Here is a 23,312-nt window from a genome sequence, read left to right as displayed (position 1 = left end):
TTTTTTTATGTCTGTTTTGGAGTTGTGCGCACTACTGGTTTTTCTTCATTTGATACATCAACATAAAAATATTGATTGGTGCAGCTTTACGATCCCAACGGCTTTGTTAGGGCAGTTAAAAAATGTTTCCCATTATTTCCCATATGATCAATAAATCATAAAACACTTCTTACAATCATACTTTTGCATGTTTATTTTGATACGCAAATGATTAGCTTTACAGTATATTTTGAGAGTAACATTCAATATGCTTAAAACAAAATCATACAAAAGAATCTGCATGTTGTCAAGCTTGCATATTCCATTGTTTTTTTTCTTAAAATTGCAATACCATTCACATAATGAGTACAAGAACTTTTAGACTTCAGAGTTAGTTAGGTTCATCAAAAAGAATTTGGCAAACACCCTTTTTTGAATGTCATGCTCTTGCAAGCTGCAGTAACGTTTGATTTTTTTTTTAAGTAAGTGCAAAGATCTGTTTAGGTTTTTGTGTCACAAACAGGTAGTGGCATTGCAGTCCTTTTTTATGTACATGTTGTCGCTTGTAAGTCAACATTCAGTATTAGTAAGAACAGAATGACAGACGGAAAAAGCCTCTCAACTTGGGTGACTATATTTACATAAACATTATGTTTCCTTCATTTTTGGACAACAAATGCTGTCCTTTTATCAAATTTATTTATGTAAGTCCACTGACCTCTGTGGTTAGGAGTCTTTTAGGAGGAGTTTTATTTTTAAAGTTATAGTCTAAAACAAAAAGTTGAAATATGTCAATCCAACAACTATGATTATTTTTTCAAACTTGTTAGTAGGTTTAATTTCCCTGACATCGCCTAAACATTAAATGGATAAAAAGAGCTTCTATCTGCCAAGTATAGTTCCTCTGGACTACAAGGTTACTTCATTCACACGTTAGTCTATAAAGGCATTAGCTATATCCAGTCCTGAATATTTCACCTCCTAAAACAACTAACCACTTCGTCACTCTTTTTTTTCCACTGTACGCAATATAATCTATAGCACCTACAGTAACATTTTCCACGTGACAAGTACACTCCAAGGACTGGGGTCTCAGCTATGACAATTAAAGGTTTGTGCTTTCAAGACATTCCCTGTATGGAAAAAGCAAAGGGGTGTGATACTTTATCACGGCCAGAAAGGGGCACTGTGGGCCCATCAGAACACAGAACCCCAGTGCAGATAAGGCAACAAACTGTACATTACCACATGGTATGAGGACATGAGGTAAGTGGCACATAGATGAGAAACCACACCTATAACATGCCCTAAATGAGAACAAACAATATTAGTAATATGATCTTTCTCTCAGGTCCTCTTGTACACATTTTGGACGTAAGACCACTAGCGTAGGGGATATTAAACTAAAATGCATACACCCAAATAGATCAAATTATATTTCATATTTCAACCCTCAGAAATATCAGCTGGATTTTAACAGAATACAAGCCTCCTTGTACGACTGTCCACTCTCTTGACTCCCCCTCTGAAAGTCTGAGAGACGATGAGAACAGATAATAAGACAAGGCCATTGAGAAACAGTAAAGAAACCTTAAAAACTAAAAGGGATCCCAAAACACCACTTAACCCAGGTCTTATTTTTGACATAAATGTATGGCGGAATTGATATTTAACAGTTGAAGTCTCTTCTGGTCCTTTCTTTTCCCTTCACAAATTAATCTTTTTAGTGGAAGACGTTTGATTGCAGGAAGAGGCAACAAAGCACAGCCCCTCACAAGCTCAAGTCAATGATGATGTGCTCAAAGATCTGTGTGTTTCCCTTGAAGCTAGAGGTGAAGATGAAGTCCCTGCGATCAGTGGAAACTACAGTGAAAGAACGTGGCGCCTGGATATACACCTCCTTGAAGCGGTCAAAAAGTTTGTTCTCATCATCCCACAGGTAGATCTGTGAGAAGGTGTAATCACTTCCAAGGGCAAGGTAGTAACGTTCTTTGAAAGAAAATGGCTGGAGAATCATGGAGCCTCGTGAAGGCAAGGCCTGGATCTCTGCAAATTGTTTGGCACCCCAACATAGAATTTTAGAGTCACCAATATAGCGCGTCATAGCCAGGTAGAGTTCCTCCTTGATCCGGAAATGCTTAACAGCTACAACATCCTCCATGTTGGGGATCTCACCTTGCAAGATAAACTTCTGGTTGCTGCGGCTCCACTGATAGATCACAGGCACCTGTGAGCGACTTGCCAAGATAAGGTGGGCCTTCCCATCCAAGTCCAAAAATTCTGCATCTGTGTCACGGTACCACTCATGCAGCGACTGGTATGAATAAAAGCCCTTATCATTCCACTTATAGAGGGTGGACAGGCCCGCTTTGGAGCTGTCAGCAATCACAAAGAACCAGTCAGTGCCAATCTGGAATGCTTCAATGTCATTTGGCTTGGAAATCTTGGACACTTCAATGTCCTGAAACTTGCTGAATCTGCTTTGGTCCTCATCAAACTTGTAGATGTGGGAACCACCAAAGAGCTGAGCCACAATGACAAACACTTGGTCCTGGATGACAACAGACTTGCACCCCACAATGGACTGACCTGGAAGGCAGGGAAAAGGAAATAAACAGGCCAATAACGAATAAAGCTAAACCAAGGTATTCTGAGACAGTTTGTGAGGGCATTGCCATACCTGTGATATTATCATAAGTCCTGAAATTCATTTCTATGTGATCCCATTGGAAAACCATACAGCTCTCTGCACTGGGAGCAGCAATAGTCACATAGACATCATTCTTATAGCTGAATGTGTCAACAGACAAAGACTCTGATGCCACTGACTGATGGAGGATGAAATCTGTGGAGAGGCACATTCTGAATTAAATTTTCCATGAACAAAAATTCGAAAAGCAAAGCCAAATTAAAAGGATAAACAAAGAAAATTGCACTTTTCCCTTTTATTTACCCTTTGTCAAATTATCCACATAAGTTGCCTGACACTGGTGACAGCTAGAATAAAGACAAGGCCAAATGGCTCAGGTGTTTCTCACCCGTTGAGATGCATTCGTTATGCAGGCTGGTCATATCATTGAGCCGCTTGTCCTTCATGTCCTCCGGTCCAGCACATACGACATCCGACACTGTGGCATTGGTATTCTTCAGCCACGTCATCAGCCACTTGGCGCGACAGTCACACTCAAAGGCATTGCCTCGCAGGTCCCTGCAGAAGAGGAGTACTGTATATCATTGCAAGTAAACAAAAAAAAACACATGCTAGAGGGCATCTTAGAAGAAAAAAAACAAGGAAAAGGAAGAAGATATGTATGGGACCAAGGATACATTTTTGACAGAGATCATGAAAAAGGAAACAGAGGACACTATTTGCATACTTTCCCAACACTTTTAACAAACAACAAACTTACAGCTCTATCAATGAGTCTAAGTCAATGAAGAGGTCCCGGGGCAATGCTTTAATGTTGTTGTTTGCCAAAGACCTAGAAAAAACAACAATGAATCAATACAGAAAATTGCACCTATTTAGAATATAATAACTCCATTACAGGAAAATGGAAAAAATATGATTCACATTTATATTATTCTGGATGACTCTGACTTAACAACTTAATATTATGACTTTATAGCTTATCTCCATTAATGTTTCACACCGTTACCCCTGATCCAAAAAAAAAAACCCAAAAAAAACCAAAAACAGTCACTTATGTAGCATCACTGAAAATTGTGAAATTGCTCATATTAAAAATTTAATCATTTCAACAAAAAACATTAAAAATGGGACATTTTAACAGTGTTGGAAATGATTTTAAAGGTTGGAACATACAAGTGAGTCAAGTCCCTGAGTCCTCTGAAGGCATATTTGGCTGCAGTTTCTATCTTATTACTCTCAATGAACCTGTGAAAGATAAAGCATGTTAGTGACAAGACTCTGGTATGGAAGTCCCTAACTTGAACATTCAAAAAAAAAAATTCAGTTTAATCAAGCCTGAAGTTATATCAGCAACAATATGGATCCAGAATTGTAACATTGTTATAAGTGTTATCATTATTGTTATTATTATTATCACAGAAATTGATTGTGGGCAAATGAGTGGAGATTCTCTGAACCACTAGAGGGCGTACAATCAATATTTTCCTGCCTCATTCACTGTCTGCAAGACCAACATCCAACCACATGCAGTAACCTCATGCCCGCATAATAACACTCCTTGAGGACTATTTTACTATGTAAGATTAAAATGTGTAGCTGTATCCAGTCATACCTGATTAATGTTGTACACATGTTGTGTTGCCAACATGTTTATTTATTACTCTAATTAACTGAATGTCTTTGAACTACTTTGATTACAGAAAAAAAAGAACTACTTACAGATACTCCAGATGTGGAAGGCCTGAGAATGCATCATCCCTTACAGTTGTAAGAGAATTGGAATTCAAAAGCCTGTAATAAATAATACAATTCACATTAACAGATGCTGGCTGCCAAAAAGTGAACTGTTTTATGCATCTGTCTGAAAAATATGAAATTTGAAATCAAGATTGGGATGAGTAATTATATCACTATAACTTATGGACTTTTTTTTTGCCATTTCCCATTTTGTGGTCCTGGAGAATGTCAAGCATAACACATATTATCAAACAAACTGTATGCAAAAAAAATAGTGAGCCCTGCCACACAGGGGAGTAAACCAACGATACTTATATTGCACTAAAACGTAACTCCTCCTAATTCAAAATACAACATGTAAAAGACAATTATCAAATGAAAATGATCCATTAAGGAAGGGAACACTAATCTTTGGAAGCTGCTGTACTTCCACTACAATATGTATTTAGCTGTAAATCACCATATGTGTTATGACTTTTGTTAAATGCTCTAAATGTGCCACGCCTTTGCTTCAGCTGGCATCATAGCTTCCACTGGTGGAGTAACGAAGTAAATTGATGGCCTCTGGTAAGTATGACATGCCAGCCCTTTTTATAACCTTCCTTGCTTTACATGCACCAGACTTACTCTAGACATCAGACATACTCTTTCTGTATTAAAGTAATGCATAACAGAAAGTTACCTACTGGACAAATGTGTGCTGCAGTTTATTATTTCTGTGTAACTACAGCTTTAGACTGATCTTTGACACAATAAAGCTACACCTGATACATTTGCCATGTTAAAAACTCACATTGAAGGCATGTCTGAGTTTTTAAAGTCAGCAATTTGTTTTGAAATCAATCTGCACATTTTTGTCCCAACAGGAGCCTTTGCTACAAGGCAAGGGTAACTCCTAAAAAAACAAAAAAACAAAAACGCACAACACAGAGGAATGATATGTGCTTAGGTGCTCTTACAGTAGCTGGAGAGATGGCATGTGGGCAAACATTGCCTCTTTGACCTCGGAGAAAGTGCCATTGACGATACTCCTGAAAGAAAGAGGCAGAAACGCTGAACATAAAACCACCAAAGGAAAATAAATGCTGAAAGGACTGCAATGCCTTTCAGCAAGCTCTTATTACAGTTCTGTTCATTATTAAAAAATACAACCAGAGACAACTGGAATGTAATAATCTTAGATATTGCTGTCTATTTTACATGCATATTAGGTGAAAACATATTACTACTCACAAGGAACTGATGTCGTTGAGGCTAAACCTTGGCACATAGGAGGACCCGACGCAAATGATGGACTCCCTGGAGCAGCTGCATGTTGAAGGACATCGGAAAACCTTCTTTAAATGACCCGGTTGAGAAAGGAAGCAGAGCGACACAGAAAACAATGCCCAAATCTTGAGAGTTGGCAGCATCTTTCTTGCCGGGCTTGCATGTGTGAGCTTTGCTGTGAGCACCGATCGAGGCAGATGGCACCGCGCGTTTACACCCTGCACCATGAAATGCTGCACTGGCTCCCTGACATCAGCAAATCAGCTGCAGCTCCCCTCCGTCCACTTTCATTATTTATTAAGTCAGAGCTCCGGGCGGATAAGTGTTGGTTAAACAACCATGCGCCATACATCGGAAAAAATAAGCCTTTATTAGATTGCTTGTGGCCGCCACAGTAAACCCGGACATAAAGGCTGCTTTCAAAGAAGCGCTTCAAACATTGCTCTGTAAATATAGATGGCATTCATCAAAATAAAGACTAGTTTTACTATATTAGCGTGTGTGGTCAGGCTAGTATAACAGATTTCCAAAATAAATTTCGAACGACGTCAGTTGTGTACACATGCACAATTTGGTGCCATTTTTTACAAAATTTGTCACGTATCTTGGTTATTTCTGGTGGTTTTGCAATATAGGTTTGTTCAAAACATTTTAAAACAAATGCATTCGTAAATCTCTTAATGAAGCAAACCAGTTTGACCAGGAAGGAAGTGATATATTGTTACTAAGGGAAATTTAAATACAGTAAGGTGTACAGTACCCCTCCTCCATACAGAGGATCTCAGGGGCGCATAACTGCAGCACCATGGACAGCGCCTCTGCTCAGCTGCTGGAGCTTTTAAACTGAATACAATGGCTGTCTGAGCAGCTGCATAGGCTTTCAGAGTATACAATACAGTATATGTAGAGACATCTGCATTCACATAAGGTCGTATTTATCAAACTGCTCGAAGTGAAATGCTGGACTTAAGTGAAAGATAGAAATCTTTAGAATGAAATCATAAAAAGGGGGTTCAAAAGACTAAAAAAACATATAGTGAGCTCCAGGTGGCTCTTAAACAGGACTGCACACGATACTAATACCAATAACAACAGCAACACGTTAACTGGAGCAATGAGTGTTAATCAGAAAATGGAAGCTTTATTTTATCCTACTGTTTAAAACAATGTTTTTAAAACAAAACTAAAAAAAAAATAATTAAAAAAGGAACAACATCAAATAATTGTTGCAATCAAATTGACAACCCTTAACTGTCAACCTACAACAAATTGAAGTAATTAAATGATCCATCCATACATATATATCCAGTTTCTGATAATCTGTATACCAAAATATTTCAGCCATTGCATGTACAAATTGACACTTTAAATCATTATTGTATGTTTTAAACAATACTCTTTCACATTTCCAAATCTGACAAATCCCAGAATAAGAGGACCAGTTCTTAACTGCCCCTATTAAGATCTTTGGCTGCTAGATAAACAAGCTGTAACATTACATTTTATTTTGTTCTTTATTTATTTCTGCATTTAATTAGGGTGCAAAGCAGTTTCACTGACTTATCTATTATTTCAGTCCAACTTACATGTTATGAACATATTAGATTGTTTTTGTCACATTAGTTGATACTGGATACATTAGGGTTTCAATCAACATTTACATATATTTTGTGGATTTCTTTAACAGAGTGAGCAGTCTAGTACAGACTGCTTAAATCCTTTTATCTGTTTGGCTTTTCCTGCTCTGAGCATACATGTGATTTATCGAATGATCAAGTGACAGATGCTCTTAAAAACAAACCTAGGTCAATACTTTTTATGTAAGTAAGAAGCTGAGTAATGCTGTTGACAGAAGCATTTTGGCCCCTATACACCAGCTAGGTCCCTACTGGTACCAGTCTGGTAATCCATGACTCTGTTGGTTTGGTAAAGTGTGACCCCTTTGGTAACAAGTCGGTTAATCTATGGCCCTGTTTGTACCACTATGGCACTCCATCATCGCTGAACTCTACCTGGCAGCTGCTGAGAGCTAGGAGCTAAGGGCCATTTGTCATCCAGCAGCATCCCTGGGGTACTTAGACTTATGATTGAGTGTGTGGAGTGCAGATTTCAGAGGGAATATTTTCAAAGGCAGCTTATTTTGGTGAGGAGAGAATGAAGTAGACAATAATTTAGGATTAAAAGAAAAAAGGGGCTGCAGGTGTCTTTTCCCATTTTAAGAACACATTTAAATGCTGATGATCAGCTAACTAACTTGGGTCATAATGTGGCGTGTTTTCCCTGTGATCTTAACCTGAGCTGTTTCCATATTGCAATGCTTGACAGTTGATACACTGATAACTGGACTGCATAAAAACAGACCATGATGGCACGTGCCAGTTTCTCAGTGGGCCCTTTTCTGATTTACACACTGCAGCAGACTTGATCAATACGAGTGTGGGGGGGGACAACAAAAAGTGACTGACTCCCCCGATTCCCCACAGCATCTCTGCAACCACAGCAAAAGATGGGGAGGCCTAGCAAACTGATGACAAAAGAGAGAAGGAAAAACCTTTTTTTTTCTTCTGAGGCAGCAAACTCTGTTCAAACCAAATGTACCTTCCATATTCAGAATCAGTCAGTCATATCATCCACAGCTGTTATTACTTAATTCTGACCAGAGCTGATGCAACATTTGCTGCTGCAAAAGAAGCCAACAACATTGAGAAGATAGCTATTTTGTGAATGCCATCTCTGCTTTTCAGAGTGCTGCACTGTACCAGAGCTGTCAAAGTGTTTTTCCATTATATTTTGTTAATGGTTCAGTACAGCCTGGGAACAGTCAAAGTGTGCTGATACAGCACTCTCGAAATATCTATCAGACTCCAGTCCACTTTTCGAAGGCTGCTGGGTGGATTGGTTCTGCTGTTGCTATTGCAACACATGCATTCAGAACCTGCGTAACCAGTTGCAAATGGAAAACCAACATATGCTGACTGTGTATTTTGCTGTACCCAAGCACACCTGGGCCCTGCACAGACGCTGCAACTACGGCAGACGGTTCTTCTAGTTTTGTTCCATAAATGAGTGTGTGAACTCCAAAACATGCAGCAGCATCTATTTCATAAGCCCAAACATTCAAACAAGCAATCACCGTCAATAATCCACAGCAGATGAAGGGAAGGGCACAGGAAGAACTTGGATAATGCAGTATCGAAATATAGATGAGTCAACAGTCAGTGAGGCTTTAGTAGGAGTCTATTCTTGTGCCTCGAGGCACTACTTGCTCTGCTTCCTAATGACTGAGATTGGAGAGCAGAGGGAATACGACAAAGGATGTAAGAAAACCTGATTAGAGATCAATTCCCCTGGTGAAGTTCTCACTGAAATCCAAATTTATCCCTTGCTGTTAAATACTAAAACACAGTGTAACAGTTAACCCCCCATCTCATGAATAGTTAAAAGGATAGTTTTTACAAGTGGGACTGTATGCAGGACTTACAGGATGTATATATATATATATATATATATATATATATATATATATATATATATATATATATATATATATATATATATATATATATATATATATATATATATATATATATATGATAACAGCTTTAGTTCCCTGTTGGAAAGGGCCATCTGACAGCAAGGTGTTTTTGTTTTTGTTTTTTTTTCTACTCCAAACTGGGGGCATGCAGACTGAGGATAATTCACACATACACCACCACTCCAAGAAATCCTAACTATCCCGTAATGGTCAGAAAGTACAAGTTCAGAGAACATTTCCTTCACTAAACACAGGAGTCACCTGTGTTTGGTCCACTTCATTGATCATCAGTTCCACAGCCTGAAAGTAAATGAGCTAATCCAATACACCGGGTTCAAATGGAATGGAGGTAATGGCTCAGCGGCTTTGTATCGCATTACAACACACTGCAGAAGACATGGAACAACATACTACATTATAAAGCTATATGGTTTCACATATCAATATTGTGGAAAAGCATAATGTGTTCCCAAAACAGAAACACAACCGTGTGTGCCTTACATTACCAAAGAAAAAACGAGGAATCACGATTGTATTGCATAAAACTCTAAATCTGGCTACTTTACAGAACATTCAATCCCATAACTGCACTGCAGAGGCTTCAGGTGGGTTTAATTAAGAGACAAGACACACAGGAAGTACAGGCCATCATAAATGGTAAATCCATAATCTATTCTGAGTCCAAAATCCATAACAAAGTAAAGCATTTTCAATATAGACAACAACGCAAGGCTTTGGTTTAACTATGTATTCGTGGTGAACAACCATATGCTCCCAAGAAGCATTTGTATGCAGCTTGTGTCCATACAATACCTACTAATTAGTTTCACAGAGGAGGGAATTAACCAGTGACATTAGCTTGTGTATTTTTTGTTTGTAATAAACACCTGCACGCCGTTTCATCGGCAGCTATTGCTTCTGCGCTCGAGTCTTTGACATTTTCATAATGTTTGGATTGATAATCCATGCGCAAGTGCCATTTAAAACATAAACCAGTTTCAAATTAGGATTAAAAGAAGTGCAAGCAGCAGGGGGCTGAAACTAAGAGTAACTCCCTCGCCTGTTAAAGTTTTTATTTCAGCTCCATCGGTCATTCCCCAGCTGTATCCTGCTCGCACGATGGAAGTGCTGGGGAACTACTTTTCGCTGCATCACGCTCTTTCTCCAGGGTCTTCAGGCACTTGTCAAGTCTTTTGATGCACAGCGTCACATCTTCCCGAGTGATACCTACAGCTGAAGCAGCATTAAGATAAGGACAGGGGTATGCCTCAGAGTGCGACATAAAGCCGCGGAACGTGTGCCCGCTTATAGTCTGCTCCTTGCCCAATGGTATTACCCTGGAAACATGGGTGAAAAACAAGGATAATGTGATAAAATAATGACCATTACACATGATGGGAAACAACTTCAATTTCTTAATTTTGACAACTATGACCTGGCTAAGGCTTAAACTATTCACTTGAGATATAACTACTAGTAATGCAGATCATACATGGCCTGGTTTGATGGCATCCCATCTGGCCAGGTAACCATTAGCATTCAGCATGTCATTTGTTTTATTTGAGCTCAGAGGTCCTCACAAGAAAGGCGTACCAAGATGTTGTTTTAGTAAGGTTAAAAGTTTAATTTACTGGTATGTTGTTACGTTTTTTTTTTGCATTTGCTGTACGATCAACGCACTGCAACCTGTAAGTGTTTCAGAGGTGGATATTTGAAGTGATAAACACATCATCTTTTGAGGTGCAGTATGTTTTTGAGTGTCAAACTCCCCAATCGTGTAAACAATACGCATGCAGCTGAAATTTGGCAGAGTTTCACCACCGTCAGCACAGGTTAGACTCACTTTAATGTGAAATCAATTACTGGGCCGCTATTGGGACTATGGGGGTGAGAGAGACCATTATGGCAGAGACATGCATTATAATAAGATGCAGATCTCTGTTAATGTTGTGTGTAGCTCATTGTTGAGGTGAAGAAAGCAAGCTCTCTTGCACAGTATTCATGGTAAACACTGAATATACCTCATTTAATAAATGTGTGTCACATCCTGCAATAAATTAGACATTGTGTGTCAATGAGGCATAAATCTTAGAAGTCGATGCATCTCATTGCGTATGCTACTGAGATAAAAGATTTGAATACGCTCTGCACTCTGACCATGGGAAAATGCTCACTTGAAAGAAAACAAGAGAGGAAGGAGGGAAGTGAGGAGGCTATTTCTTTTAGGCTTTTTTGAGGCAATTGAGACACAAGTGCATTAAAATCACAACGTAAAACAAACAGGACGTAATAACCCAAATAAATCATTCATTCAGGATATTTAAAATATTTAGAAGGGCCCCCATGCTTGGTAAAAAACCACTGAAGGGAAAAATGGAAAAACAAATGACAAAAAGCATTTTGGTATTTTGCAGCTATGAGTGACTGAGGCAGAAATAAACAATGAAGTTTGCAAATCCTCCTCCCTCCTGCTTAGAAATAACACTAGCAGTGGGAGCGAGAACATGGCTGCCACTCTTTGTGTCTGTTGTCTCAGAGGAGACAACACTGCTCTGTTGATCGTGATGGAAAATATCCCGTCAAATTAGGATGCTGCCCTGATAGGACGGGCAGTCTAATCACCTAAAGTAGTTTCCGCTCCACCAGATTCAGCAGATCCATCTGGCTGATTGCTGACTTCCACTGGCCATTTTGTTTGGCAATGCACAGCTCGTCCCGACATTTTGGAGGACGTAGACAAAGCCAAACTGGACTTTTTGGCTCTCCACATCACAAACACAGGCACCTCCATACCCTCTAGTTTTTCATTTCCTCCCCATTTTTTTTGCCTTTTTAAAGTTTTCATACCTGGCTCCTGACACTTGCCGGGTGAACAACATAGAGCCAAGTTGAGTCACTGCTTTGTCGCTTTCAGCCTGGAGACCATCCAGAGACATGGCTGGAGGAGAAAGGTGCCAAATCCAACACACAAATACACAATTATATGACATTTCAAGTGATAAATACCAATACAGGATTAGAAATGTAGCTTTCTCAACACAAAAAACTCGAAACTAAAGTACATTGGCACGACATACAGTTTGTAAAGCTGCTGGTGTGTATCCAGTACTTTGTGCTTACCCAGTGAAATGGGGTTATGTGGGGTGTGAAGTAATCTCTCCCTGTGTGCAGAGGCTAGACTCTTCAGCTCCTGAGCCAGGAACAAATAAATCTCCTGCAGGACATGCACACACAGAGAAGACGCATGGAGAGACAGAACTGGAGGGAGCAGGGGCCATAAGAAAGAGCTATAAATAGCACAATGCTGCTTTCTTATTTTAGCAGCAGCAGCCTTGGTTTTATTGCTAATCAAGCAAATCCACTTGCAAGCAGGCTGGTCCATGCTCAAACCCCTCCCTTTCCCATTTAGTTATTCCCCCTGCCTGCCTGACTGTGTGCGTTTCCCTCCAACCTTCAGCACAAGCAACGTGCCCACCTCCTCTCCCTCTCTGGCCAGGATCTTCACTCCTATCACACATCCACCTCTGGGATCAAACAGATATGCAGAAGAGGAGGAACACATGCTTTTACCCTAAGGTTTTTAACATCAACACATTTTAAATATGCTGACAAGGTGTGTTTGGTTCAGAGTGTCAAAACAGTGTGTGGTAAGCTGAGCGAGGGCAGTGTACACAGGTGTTAGGAGCACAGGCCAGGCGGCAAAGACCTGCACAACAACAAATAGCAGTGTTTTTGTTGCTGGCTACCAGCGCCAGATTCCCCAGTGAAGCATCGCACATTAAAGGATCTGCTCTCTGCAACAGTGGGTGTATGTGTGTGTGTCTGCTGCATACTCTGCTGACTCATACTTTCCTAATTTGAAAGCATCAAGAAGGAAAATATTTTCTCTGTCATGAGTCAAACACAAACAGCCTTTCAATGATGTCAAGTGTCTCTAAGTGTCCCTTGTTCTCTAATAACAATGGATGACTTTATTATCCCTGGAGAGGAGGGGTGCAAGTGGTGGAGAGAGTGCACGGCTACGTCTCTGCGGACAATAAGTGCGTGTGTGATGACTAAAGCCCATCCTAACCAAAAAGCACACATCATCTGCTGCTTCTTTGCAATATCTAGATGGTTTTTTTTTTAAAATGGTTACTTGAGGCTGTAAATGAATCTTAACAGATGAAATGTCTGAATTATTTAAAGCTTCTGACCCCATGGGGGGATGTGTGGAAATCACTCAGTTCTGCAGACACTATGGAAAATTGGTCCTGTACATTAAATATGCACGATGTGGACCCAGAGAAATCAATAAGCCTTGATGGCATTGTGTCATAAGAGAGGCCAGAGGTATTTCCTAGATGTATATTTCTGCTATGGAGTCAGATTTACACAGATTGCATTTTGGGTATTGCATGCCATCTTGTCAGAGTTTCATTTTAAGGTTTAGGTCTACTTTGTAATTATTACAAAATTTCACTGATGGAACTGACAGAAAACAACAGAAAACTAAATATTATCCATCTGAGGTTCTTTCTGATTAATGTCCTCTTCTAGCTTGTTCGAGATTAGACAAGAGTAATTTTTTTCTGTATTTCCCTGAGGTCTAAGCATCAACAGAAACAGATATAGTCCAGTACATTTACAGTACATTTATGGTACAGCAGCTCAGAGGTGTGAGAATGCTGCAGTGCCTACCATTTGAAGAGGGGGATGCTGCATTGTGAGCAAGTCTGCTTTAAACCAGGGAGCCACCAGGGGATGTTTTCTGAAACTTCTGGATCAATTTTATCCTCCTATAGCATACTCCCCCCTCAACAAAGCTCATTGCTCGCTGAAAAAGTCTCATTTCCCAGTCAGTATGCAGGTAAAGAGCTCTACACACTCACGCAGTCATAGCATGTGATCCACTGCAATTCAATACAACTTATGTAAGCGGTTCGTTTCAGTCTTCGGGGGAAAGATGTTGACACAGCACGCACAGAAACATATTCCGACTGAGGCTGCAGCTGTATTTCTATATCAGTTCATAATGTTTTAATCACACCATCTGGAAGCATCATGCAGATATCACAGCCTACCTGAAGTATGTGACAAAGTATGTCTAAAAGCTGATGTGTGCATGCATGTGCATCACCTTTCTTTCCAACAGGAGTTTCTTGTAGCCGCTGGCTCCCAGAGTGAGAAGAGTAATGAGGACGTCAAGGGAAGGTGAGGCCGATGCTCGACCTGGACAAAGACGGCCAACACGTGACTTTATTAAGCAGTAATAATAAACTAGAAACTGTCTGCAGTGTGCAAAGCTAATAATAGGTATAAATATGCACACCTTACATTAACCTTTTATGAACAATCAAAGAAACATCAGCAGCTGTAAAGTTGAGGCATTTCATGTAAGTTTATTGCAAATGATTCTGAACTTTAAACTAGAATAATTAACAATAACAAAAAGATAGAAAACAGATGGCTTTTCCTTTCAAATCCTAATTTCACACATATTTTAAAGATTATTACTATTATTTTGGGGGCTTTCCATATCTTTATTCTGATAGGACAGCTTTAGCATGAAAGGGGAGGAGAGAGGAAATGCTACGGGCTGGAATCGAACCCACAGCCACTGTGGCAAGGACATAGCCTTTATACATGGGGCACACACTTTAACAGGTGAGCTACTGGGTGCCCCTGACACACATTTGAAACACATTCGGACCAGATTTCATTTAAGGCTTTATTTGAGAGTTCTTGTACGGCTGCTTTCTGAGAAAAAAATTAAACACTGATGCCTTTTAGAAAGTTTATTTTCTTAATTATTAGAGAGTGTTTTGTCAGGGGAAAAAAGAACTTGTGTATCATTTTGGTGCTGTACATTTCAAGCAATGGCCATTTCTAATGATGGCTAACTCTTACTTACTATTACTAAAAAGCAGTGTTTGGACTCAGAGGCACTGAAAATAATGTAGCTGTCATTAAAAATACCCAACGATTAAAACATGCAAAAGAAAAACATCATTAATTACGTCATTACTGGGTTCATATCCTAAAATTCATCATATGTGGATGTAGTGTGGATGTAAATGTGCTCCCCATAACAATTGCAAAAAAAAAGAGAAAGTAAAAGGAAAAAAGAAAACAAAATTAAATACACATCCACTTATAAATTACCTCGATAATCTCACTATATGTAGCTCAATCATAGTATTGTTAAGTAATTACCTGGGTACATCTTGCTTATCTCCTGTATGAAGGATTCATCAAAACCTGCGATAATGGCGCCACCTACTGGAACCATGAAGTTCTTGTCCAAGCTCTGCACAAAGGCGTCAATTCTTCCAACACGAGCCCCCTGATGAAAGACGGCCAAGAAAACACTAAGCAGCCACCATCTGTCCCCAGTGAGAATAGTACGTGTGATGTAAACACGAGTCCAAATGCAAGTGAGGACAAGCACAAACATTCTACCGCTTCAAAATGCAAACGAGAGATGGATAGAGGATGACGGATACCAACCTGTTGTATAAGGTGCATGCATTTGGACGACTGTACTCCGTATGCGTTGTTAACTATGTGGGGAATGTTATGCTTGGCACACACAGCAGCCAGTTCCTCAAGCCTAAAAGACAAGATAATTAATGATAAGGAATGACTAATCTAATGAAATCCTTACTGATATTTATAAATCAATGACTGTGACATTTAGAAAATCCTAACGGGGGAAGAGTAAACAAAACTAACGGCCAAAATAAATGGGGCACGGATGCAACATGTCACGTAGGCAGGGCAGTGTTTTTTTTTTTTTTTTTTAGCTGCTACACAGACACCGTTTTAGTAGCGTGTGGTTGCTGCTGTTTTTGACTGGTACTGAGTTAAGTAGCTACAGGATGCATTGAATTTATTGATTTTTATTTGAAATCTAAAACCAGCCACTAAGTTGCTTTGCATTGCCTCTGATACAAGGTGTCTTTATCACCTTTAACAGATCTTACTTGTTTTTACACAGTTCTGTTCAATCATCACCTTTTGGAGGTGACGTATACAACTGACAATGCTAAAAATGTGGATGTTTCTACAAATCAGCTAACTATGCATGCTCCACACACCTTCAATCTGACAGAACAGGAGATCTATACTATCAGCACAGTTTCAAAGTGGACACCAAAGATCAGCGTCACCATTTTAGCATCTGTCCAAATGTCTCCCCCTCTGTTCCCCAGTTATGACATTGAACAATGGCCAGAAATGTGTTGTGCAGAACATTATGGTGTCGCAGTTGACCTTTGACCTTTTGGAAGTCAAATGTCATCACTTCATCATTTTAGCATCGCAGACAATTGTGTCAAATTTTGTCACAATTAGCACATGAATTCTTAAGTTATGGCAAAAACATTTTTGTGAGTTTGTGAGGTTTCAGTAACACTTGATCACCTAATTTGAATCAGTTTGTCGTTAAGTTCAAGTGGATGTACGTGCCAAATTTGAGAAAATTCCTTCAAGGCCTTCTTGAGATATCAAGATTACAGGAATGGGCCTGACAAGGTCACAGTGACCTTGATCTTTCACTGCCAAAATCTAATCAGTTCATCATTGAATCCAAGGGCACAAATTCAAAGAAATTCCCTCAAGGCTTTCTTGAGATTTTGCATTCACGAGCATGGGACGTCCCTAATGCTTCCACGGAGGCATGAAAAAAATCGACCAGCTGCGTAAATACAGCTCGTTAAACGTCAGATGTTGCGCCGTGTCCGTGCCACATCTATTTCATGTTACCTGTCAGGGACCCGTGGGGCGAAGCAGGACGTCGTTGAATGAACACACAAGATGTTCTCAGCTCCGAGCTCTTCGATCTTGTGTTCAACTGCTTCCAAGTCTGTCCGCAATTCATCACCTTCAAGAACATTCTCCACCACCACCGGCTCAAAGCCTGTTGAAACAGTCAGATATGAGCAAGCGACATGTGCGATCGTGTATGTTTCTATGAGGAAGAAAAACAATTCACTAGCAACAGAAAGTGCAAGTCACATCAAATAATTATTAATGCAGCAGACACTGGATGTGAGGGTGACAGGGCATCGGACACTGATGTCATCATCACCTGCTGTGATCATGGCTTTGAAACAGGACTTCTGGTCAATGCGAGGCCAAATGATGTAGCGAGCCTTGGGTCTACGATGACGAAGGGTTAGAAAGCACAAAGTCAAGCTCATTCCTGTTGCCATGGGAACGACAAAGCAGCTCGCCACGCTCCGGACACCTGTCATCCAGAACAAAGAAACCATGCTTGTATGTTTTTTTTCATTCACAACCTACAAGTAAAAACGCAAATTAACAAGGCACTTCACCGATTTTACACAAAGTAAAATTCCCGTCTCACCTTTCTTATGTGATCTGCTGTATTGCATTGTATGCAACTTATTATATGTACATTATATTATACTGAATGTTCTTGAAAAGTACATTTTGCCCAAAGTTTGAATAAGATAAACACACCTGAGAGCTTTAAGATGTCCAACACAACTGAGTTGGTCAGTTTGTTGAGCAGACTGGATCCTGCAGCTTTGGGCTGAATAGCAGCGATGTCACCTGACCGTCCTATACCATGGATCAACCTAAACAAAACAGCCGAGTGTCACAACAGGAACTGTTAAACAACTTCCTAAACTTTGTGAAGCTTTCAAATCTAATACATTTAACATATCACTACTGAGCATTTGTATGACTCCAACTTCTGAATACACAAAAAAGGTGGTGCTGTTTGGTGAAGGGCATGAACACATCTAGAAAAAACAGGAAGGAACCGCACTCTTCTTTAGGAAAAAAAAGCCTTTATTACACTGACAGCTTCTAAAGGTACAACATGATTAAAAACTATTACTTCTTCACTAATGTGAAGAATGTGATGTCAACACTTTAATAATATGTTGGGTAGAGCCAAACCAATAGAGGAGGACCTTGAGTTGAGATTTTTGGGGGTCAAACTCATGTCTCAGGAACACAGTCAATGAATTTTCATGCTCATATACATAAATTGGTCACAATCCCTTAATAACAAAATTCATGGGATCCTTAAAAATGCTTCTTTTAAAAACAGCTGATGTAAATATATTCTTACATTTCTCAAATATGAATATCTGCCTCACAAATCCGGTATTGGTTAGCCTCCAAAGTTTAAAAAGCTGTCACAGAATAAAAACTAAAAGACAAAAGCATAAATCCACAACAATTAGGCTGTTTGCTGACATGATTACATATAACATTATGTTAAATAGAAAGTTATTGCCAAACTTGAACCTGTAATGTCGTCTCGCCACGAGGCTGGATGCCACACGGCCTTCCCTCTCTCCTACACCGCAGTTACCCAGAAAGTTATTGCTGTCCATCACCGCCAGCTCGTTCAGGAAGAGCTCTATGGTGCTCTCACTCCATCCCTCCTCTGGACACTTACCCTGCAACACACACATCATGAAAAGTTGATGAATCTGCAGCGATCTTAAGGAAACATGAAGGCAGCTGTCGACTTTACCTGCTCCAGTAAGTGTCTGATGAGCTGCTCATGGCTGCGACGTGCCTGGCTCCCCTGTCGGATGTAGGACGGCGACACGATCTTCTCACTCAGGCTGAAGTTTTCACTGTTCATCTCTGTCAAACAAACTTCATGTTATCGATAGCAGACAACTCTCAGGTGCATTGAATCTTTTAACCCTTTGAAACCTGGGGCAACATCATATTTCTCATGCTGCCTTCAGATGCCTTTAACAAGTATTTAAACCTTTGAACCCTGAGCATATTGGTGTGATTTCTTTCAAAGATATGGGCTGAAAGCAAGAAGCAACTTGGTAACAAATGTGTCACAAATTGCAAGAAATTCATGATTTTAGAAAATTCTTTTTGTAAGCTAGGTAACACTGTCTAAGGAAGAAAGGATTGTTTTAATTTTTTTCTAATTTTCACAATGAAATAATTTAAATATAATTTTATAATATTTTTTTTGTACTGTTTCATAATTTCTTGCTCATTTTTGGGGCATTTCTCCTCATTGCCTTCCTCCCATGTTTTTTTTAAAAAGATATCACGCTAATTTGCTTAAAATCTTAATTAACATCTTTCTATCATCACTTTCTTCCAAAATGCATTTTTAACTGATGATTGTTTTATCTTGTTTTAGCCTGCAGTTTCAATTTTATTGTAAATATTTTTTTTGTCATCCATTTGATCATCTTCTTTTACGACTACAAATGTTTTGACAGTCCTTTTATGTTCAGCTTTGTATTGCATTTTATGCAAGTTAATCTGCTACAAAAATAAAGTTATTCTACTTACTTTATCCCTATCTTTAGACAGACACGTCTGCTAGCTGTGCAGTGTTTAAACATATGGAAAGCGTCAAAATACCCTCACGTGACTGAACCAGAGAAGGTGTGTGTGTGTGTGTGTGTGTGTGTGTGTGTGTGTGTGTGTGTGTGTGTGTTTGGGGGGGGGCTGACAGCTTGACTTGTCATAGAATAAAATTAGCACAGCTGAATTTGACAACATTAATGATGTCTCTGCTTGCTACCCAAACTTCATTGGCTCAAAGAACATTAAAAAGTAGCGCATAAAAACATGAAACTCTGGGATATAGCAGTGTTAAACAAGTCGTTACCAACCACAGAAGTTGTAAATAAGTCCATGCATGCTAAAGTTAGCTGTAAGCGCAGTTATAATGTAATAACCTGTAATCGAGGTATACCTCTTAGCAAAGCTGCTAGCAGCTGTGCTAAATTAGCTAATGTTTTCACGCGAGAAAAGGGACGTATAGTTTCAGCAGGGCCGCTTTGGTGAATGATAGTTATTATATTTTCTTACCTACAAGCTGTCCCTTCGGACACCCCGTGTTTCACACCATCGACCAGCCTTACAAGCCTCCAAACTGCCAAAAACACATGAAAACAGACAGGAGGAAGAAGCAGCGTGAAAGTGCAGGGACTCTTCTTCTTCTTTGGGATTTAACGGCAGTTTACATCCTCCGCGTTGCATTACTGCCACCTCCTGGAGTTAGTTAACTCCTACAGTGTCCGGTTTGTCAAATTTTTCCAGTCGCTGATTATTATCCACCGATTTAGCCATTGTTTGCATTTTTATTTTTTATTTCCGATTAATTTGTGTTGTACCTGTATTAAATTTGACTTAATAAATCAGTTGAAAGAGAAAACTTTGTATAAAGGTCCTGCAGCGTAATGCAAGTAAGATTTATGACTTTTTAAGACTTCTTAAATGACTCAACTCAAAATTCAAGGACACATTTATTTTGCCAAAATGTTTATTATGACATAAAACATGAAATTTCTTTTGTCCAATGAAATGGTTAGATTATCTATGTCAAATGTTGAAATAAAAAGCCATTTTAAGGTGTCTACTTTTATTTGTATTTTTAAAGTATCTATTTGGCTTACCAAGAGAATGAAGAAACATCTAGCACTTCTGTCTGGGCTTTGGTTTGTTTTTCACCCTGCATGTACATCTGCTTGGATTCCCATCAAGGCAAGTTAAAGAAGATATATTTATTTATTTGTAATTTTAAAAAGATGTTACTAATTATTTTTGAGATTTTACAATGCAACAACAGAAAAAAAAAAGATTTAAAAAATCCTACCTCCCATATCTAAGCATTTTAAAGACTTTTGAAAGATGATTTAAGTAATTTTCATACTAATTAAACTACTTTTCTTATGCACTACTTTTCTTGTTTAAATCAATGCTTTATCACAAATTTGATTTGTCTCTTAATGTAGTGAGAGCCAAGTGATTATGCCACTGGAGCACCATCAATATAATAAAGGTGCATAAGAGAGACATGGATCAAGAGAGGAAGGGCAGGGGGCCCACCAAGAACCCTTATGCATAGGTCCCTGCTCTTTAAGAAGCTGACCAAACATCTTCTACCTTCTCCATTTCCACCATCCTCCAGCTTCCTCTTTCTCCTGTTAGCCCTAATCTTAACATTTCTTCCATCATGGATTTTCTGTCTGATAGAAGTTTCTGCAACAAGCACATGCTCTACAATTTTTTGGTATCTGACAATGATCTGGCTTGAGGGTTGAGAAGCCCCTCTGTAATGAGAAGTGTAATTTAAATATGAACTCCTCCTTTCCATTCCCTCCGTTTCTCACAATACTCCCTCTATTATAAATTAAATGTAAATGTCTTCCCCTCGTCTCCTCATCTCAGTGCTGCTGCCGCTCTTTACAGATTTTCTTCCACACAATGCCTTGTCATAATCAAAATATTTTCAGATCTACAATCAGAGTTTAGAGTAATCACACAATGATTATGGGCCATATCTCAGTCAGACAAAACTCTCTCCTGTCCTGCCAACACTTGATTTTTGGGTTCTCTCCCTTTCCCTGCAGCAATTTTTGGCAGGGCGTCTATCTTCATAACTTCTCAAATTCATCCAATAGTTGATGATTTGTTGTTTTTTGTATAAGCATGGTGGCATTTGTCCTGTCTCAACGTGTAAGGCACATAAACGATCGTATGCTGAGAATGATGGGTCTTCATGAAATGCACTGTTTCTCACTGTCTCTTTACATTATCATCTCTCCATGGTCCCACTGTCCTCTTTATTTTGCCTCATCTCTGAGGAATGGACATCAGTTGAGACTGTCTCTTATATCATCAAGCGTTTCGGTAGTCATATAATCTGATTCAAGTATTCATCACTCTCCTTTACCTTCTCCCAGCTAGCTTTCCCAAACACCCATTTGATTGTTTATTTTACATAAGTCTGATTAATGCTCACTACAAGGGTTATAGTTATTCACAATCACTAATTCCTTCCACTCAACCATGAATCAGCCATGATTCCTCAAACGCTACGCCACAAAGTCTGTCCATAATTCATCATTCACTTTACAGTTTTAAATGTGTTTTTAAAAAAATCATTTTAAGTTAATTTTTTTAATTTAAATGATTATATTTCCACAACACACGTATAAATCCTCAGTTGAACTTTATTAGTAAATGAATACATAAATGAAATACACACATCAAAATTATTTAGATGTATTTTTGTAAATAGGAGTACACACGTTAATTTGCTTCTATTTTTGAATCAGTGATGTTTTATTAATAAGCTGACGTTAGAAGTAATAAACAGCCAATGTCATTTAATTGTACCACCACATAAATATACACACTATTAATATTAAAACCTTGACAAACACTTGACAAAACAGTCCTGTCATATGAACAATAACACATTTCTATAGTGTGGCATTAAAGGGTTAAGGGTGCACGATAATGGTTAAAGTATACAATCTTTATTTTAAGTAAAAGTAGGGGAAAATTGGTGTAAATGTATTATGTTACAAATAAGCCATGCATTCAAACTTTTACTTACATGAAAGAGTATAACAATATTTTTAGCATTATATAACTGAATTAATATCACTAAGATATTTATATGTGTGCAACAATTCGATTTTGAACATGTTCAAGCTAAAGCAAATTTAATTGATTTTATATACTACTGGATATTTAAATCTATAACAATACATTATATTTTAGGTATTTATCATATGTTTTAAAAAGTACATTAATTGTAGCTTTTAGCCTAAAATTGTCATTTTGCCTTATCATGTTATCATTATGCTTATATCATTATGCTAGCAACAAGTATGAGAAAATATGGGTAATAGGGCTGAAATTAATAATCATCAATAATAATAAACAAGATTTGTATGTCCAAAAAAAGACATTACATCAGGGAAAAAAACCTGTGCATATGTATATTCAGAAAAATCGAATACAATATCTTTAGCATAATTAATTTCCACGACGTATTTTTAAAAATGATATTCAACTGAAATGTATTCAGTAAATTAAATTAGTGACAACCCTTAAATACCATTAAAAACAGTAACATTCACACAAAGATTAACAGAAATACATTTGTTGGGGCTGCTTACTTTTCAAAAAGTTTTACCATACTGTAATCCCGTAGGTTGTAGCCACAGCCCCAGTGACAAAAGACACACACTTTGCCTCACACACAGCAGATTACTTTAAAGTATTAAAAATGACAAGAACTATATGGACAATTATAGACATTTTATGCACTGCAAGACCATGTAGGATTTCCAACTTTGTGTCCGTGGTGCTTTTTTGCTGCAAAGGGGAGAG

General features: G+C 38.6%; 2 protein-coding genes across 2 annotated transcripts; both read right to left on the bottom strand.

Annotated features, from left to right (window-relative positions):
* Positions 1–321: 321 nt before the first annotated feature.
* lgi2a (leucine-rich repeat LGI family, member 2a) lies at positions 322–9,127 on the bottom strand. The gene is made up of 8 exons (XM_042512374.2): positions 5,603–9,127; positions 5,329–5,400; positions 4,352–4,423; positions 3,806–3,877; positions 3,390–3,461; positions 3,018–3,187; positions 2,660–2,824; positions 322–2,568 (listed from the first exon to the last, which is right to left on the bottom strand). The coding sequence occupies exons 1-8, from the start codon at positions 5,863–5,865 to the stop codon at positions 1,751–1,753; spliced, it is 1,704 nt and encodes a 567-aa protein (XP_042368308.1). The 5' UTR covers positions 5,866–9,127; the 3' UTR covers positions 322–1,750.
* A 639-nt stretch (positions 9,128–9,766) lies between these two features.
* sepsecs (Sep (O-phosphoserine) tRNA:Sec (selenocysteine) tRNA synthase) lies at positions 9,767–20,145 on the bottom strand. The gene is made up of 12 exons (XM_042511806.2): positions 19,995–20,145; positions 18,673–18,788; positions 18,441–18,595; positions 17,640–17,758; positions 17,245–17,403; positions 16,920–17,073; positions 15,663–15,765; positions 15,369–15,498; positions 14,293–14,384; positions 12,294–12,387; positions 12,021–12,111; positions 9,767–10,510 (listed from the first exon to the last, which is right to left on the bottom strand). The coding sequence occupies exons 2-12, from the start codon at positions 18,784–18,786 to the stop codon at positions 10,264–10,266; spliced, it is 1,458 nt and encodes a 485-aa protein (XP_042367740.2). The 5' UTR covers positions 18,787–18,788; positions 19,995–20,145; the 3' UTR covers positions 9,767–10,263.
* Between the last annotated feature and the right edge of the window lie 3,167 nt (positions 20,146–23,312).

The sequence above is a fragment of the Plectropomus leopardus genome, chromosome 23 (genome assembly GCF_026936395.1).
Source record: "Plectropomus leopardus strain MGB_pleo_1.0 chromosome 23, ASM2693639v1, whole genome shotgun sequence".
NCBI classification, from domain to species: domain Eukaryota; kingdom Metazoa; phylum Chordata; class Actinopteri; order Perciformes; family Serranidae; genus Plectropomus; species Plectropomus leopardus.
The sequence above is the reverse complement of the archived record's forward strand: the minus strand, read 5'-3'. Positions and strand labels throughout refer to the sequence as shown.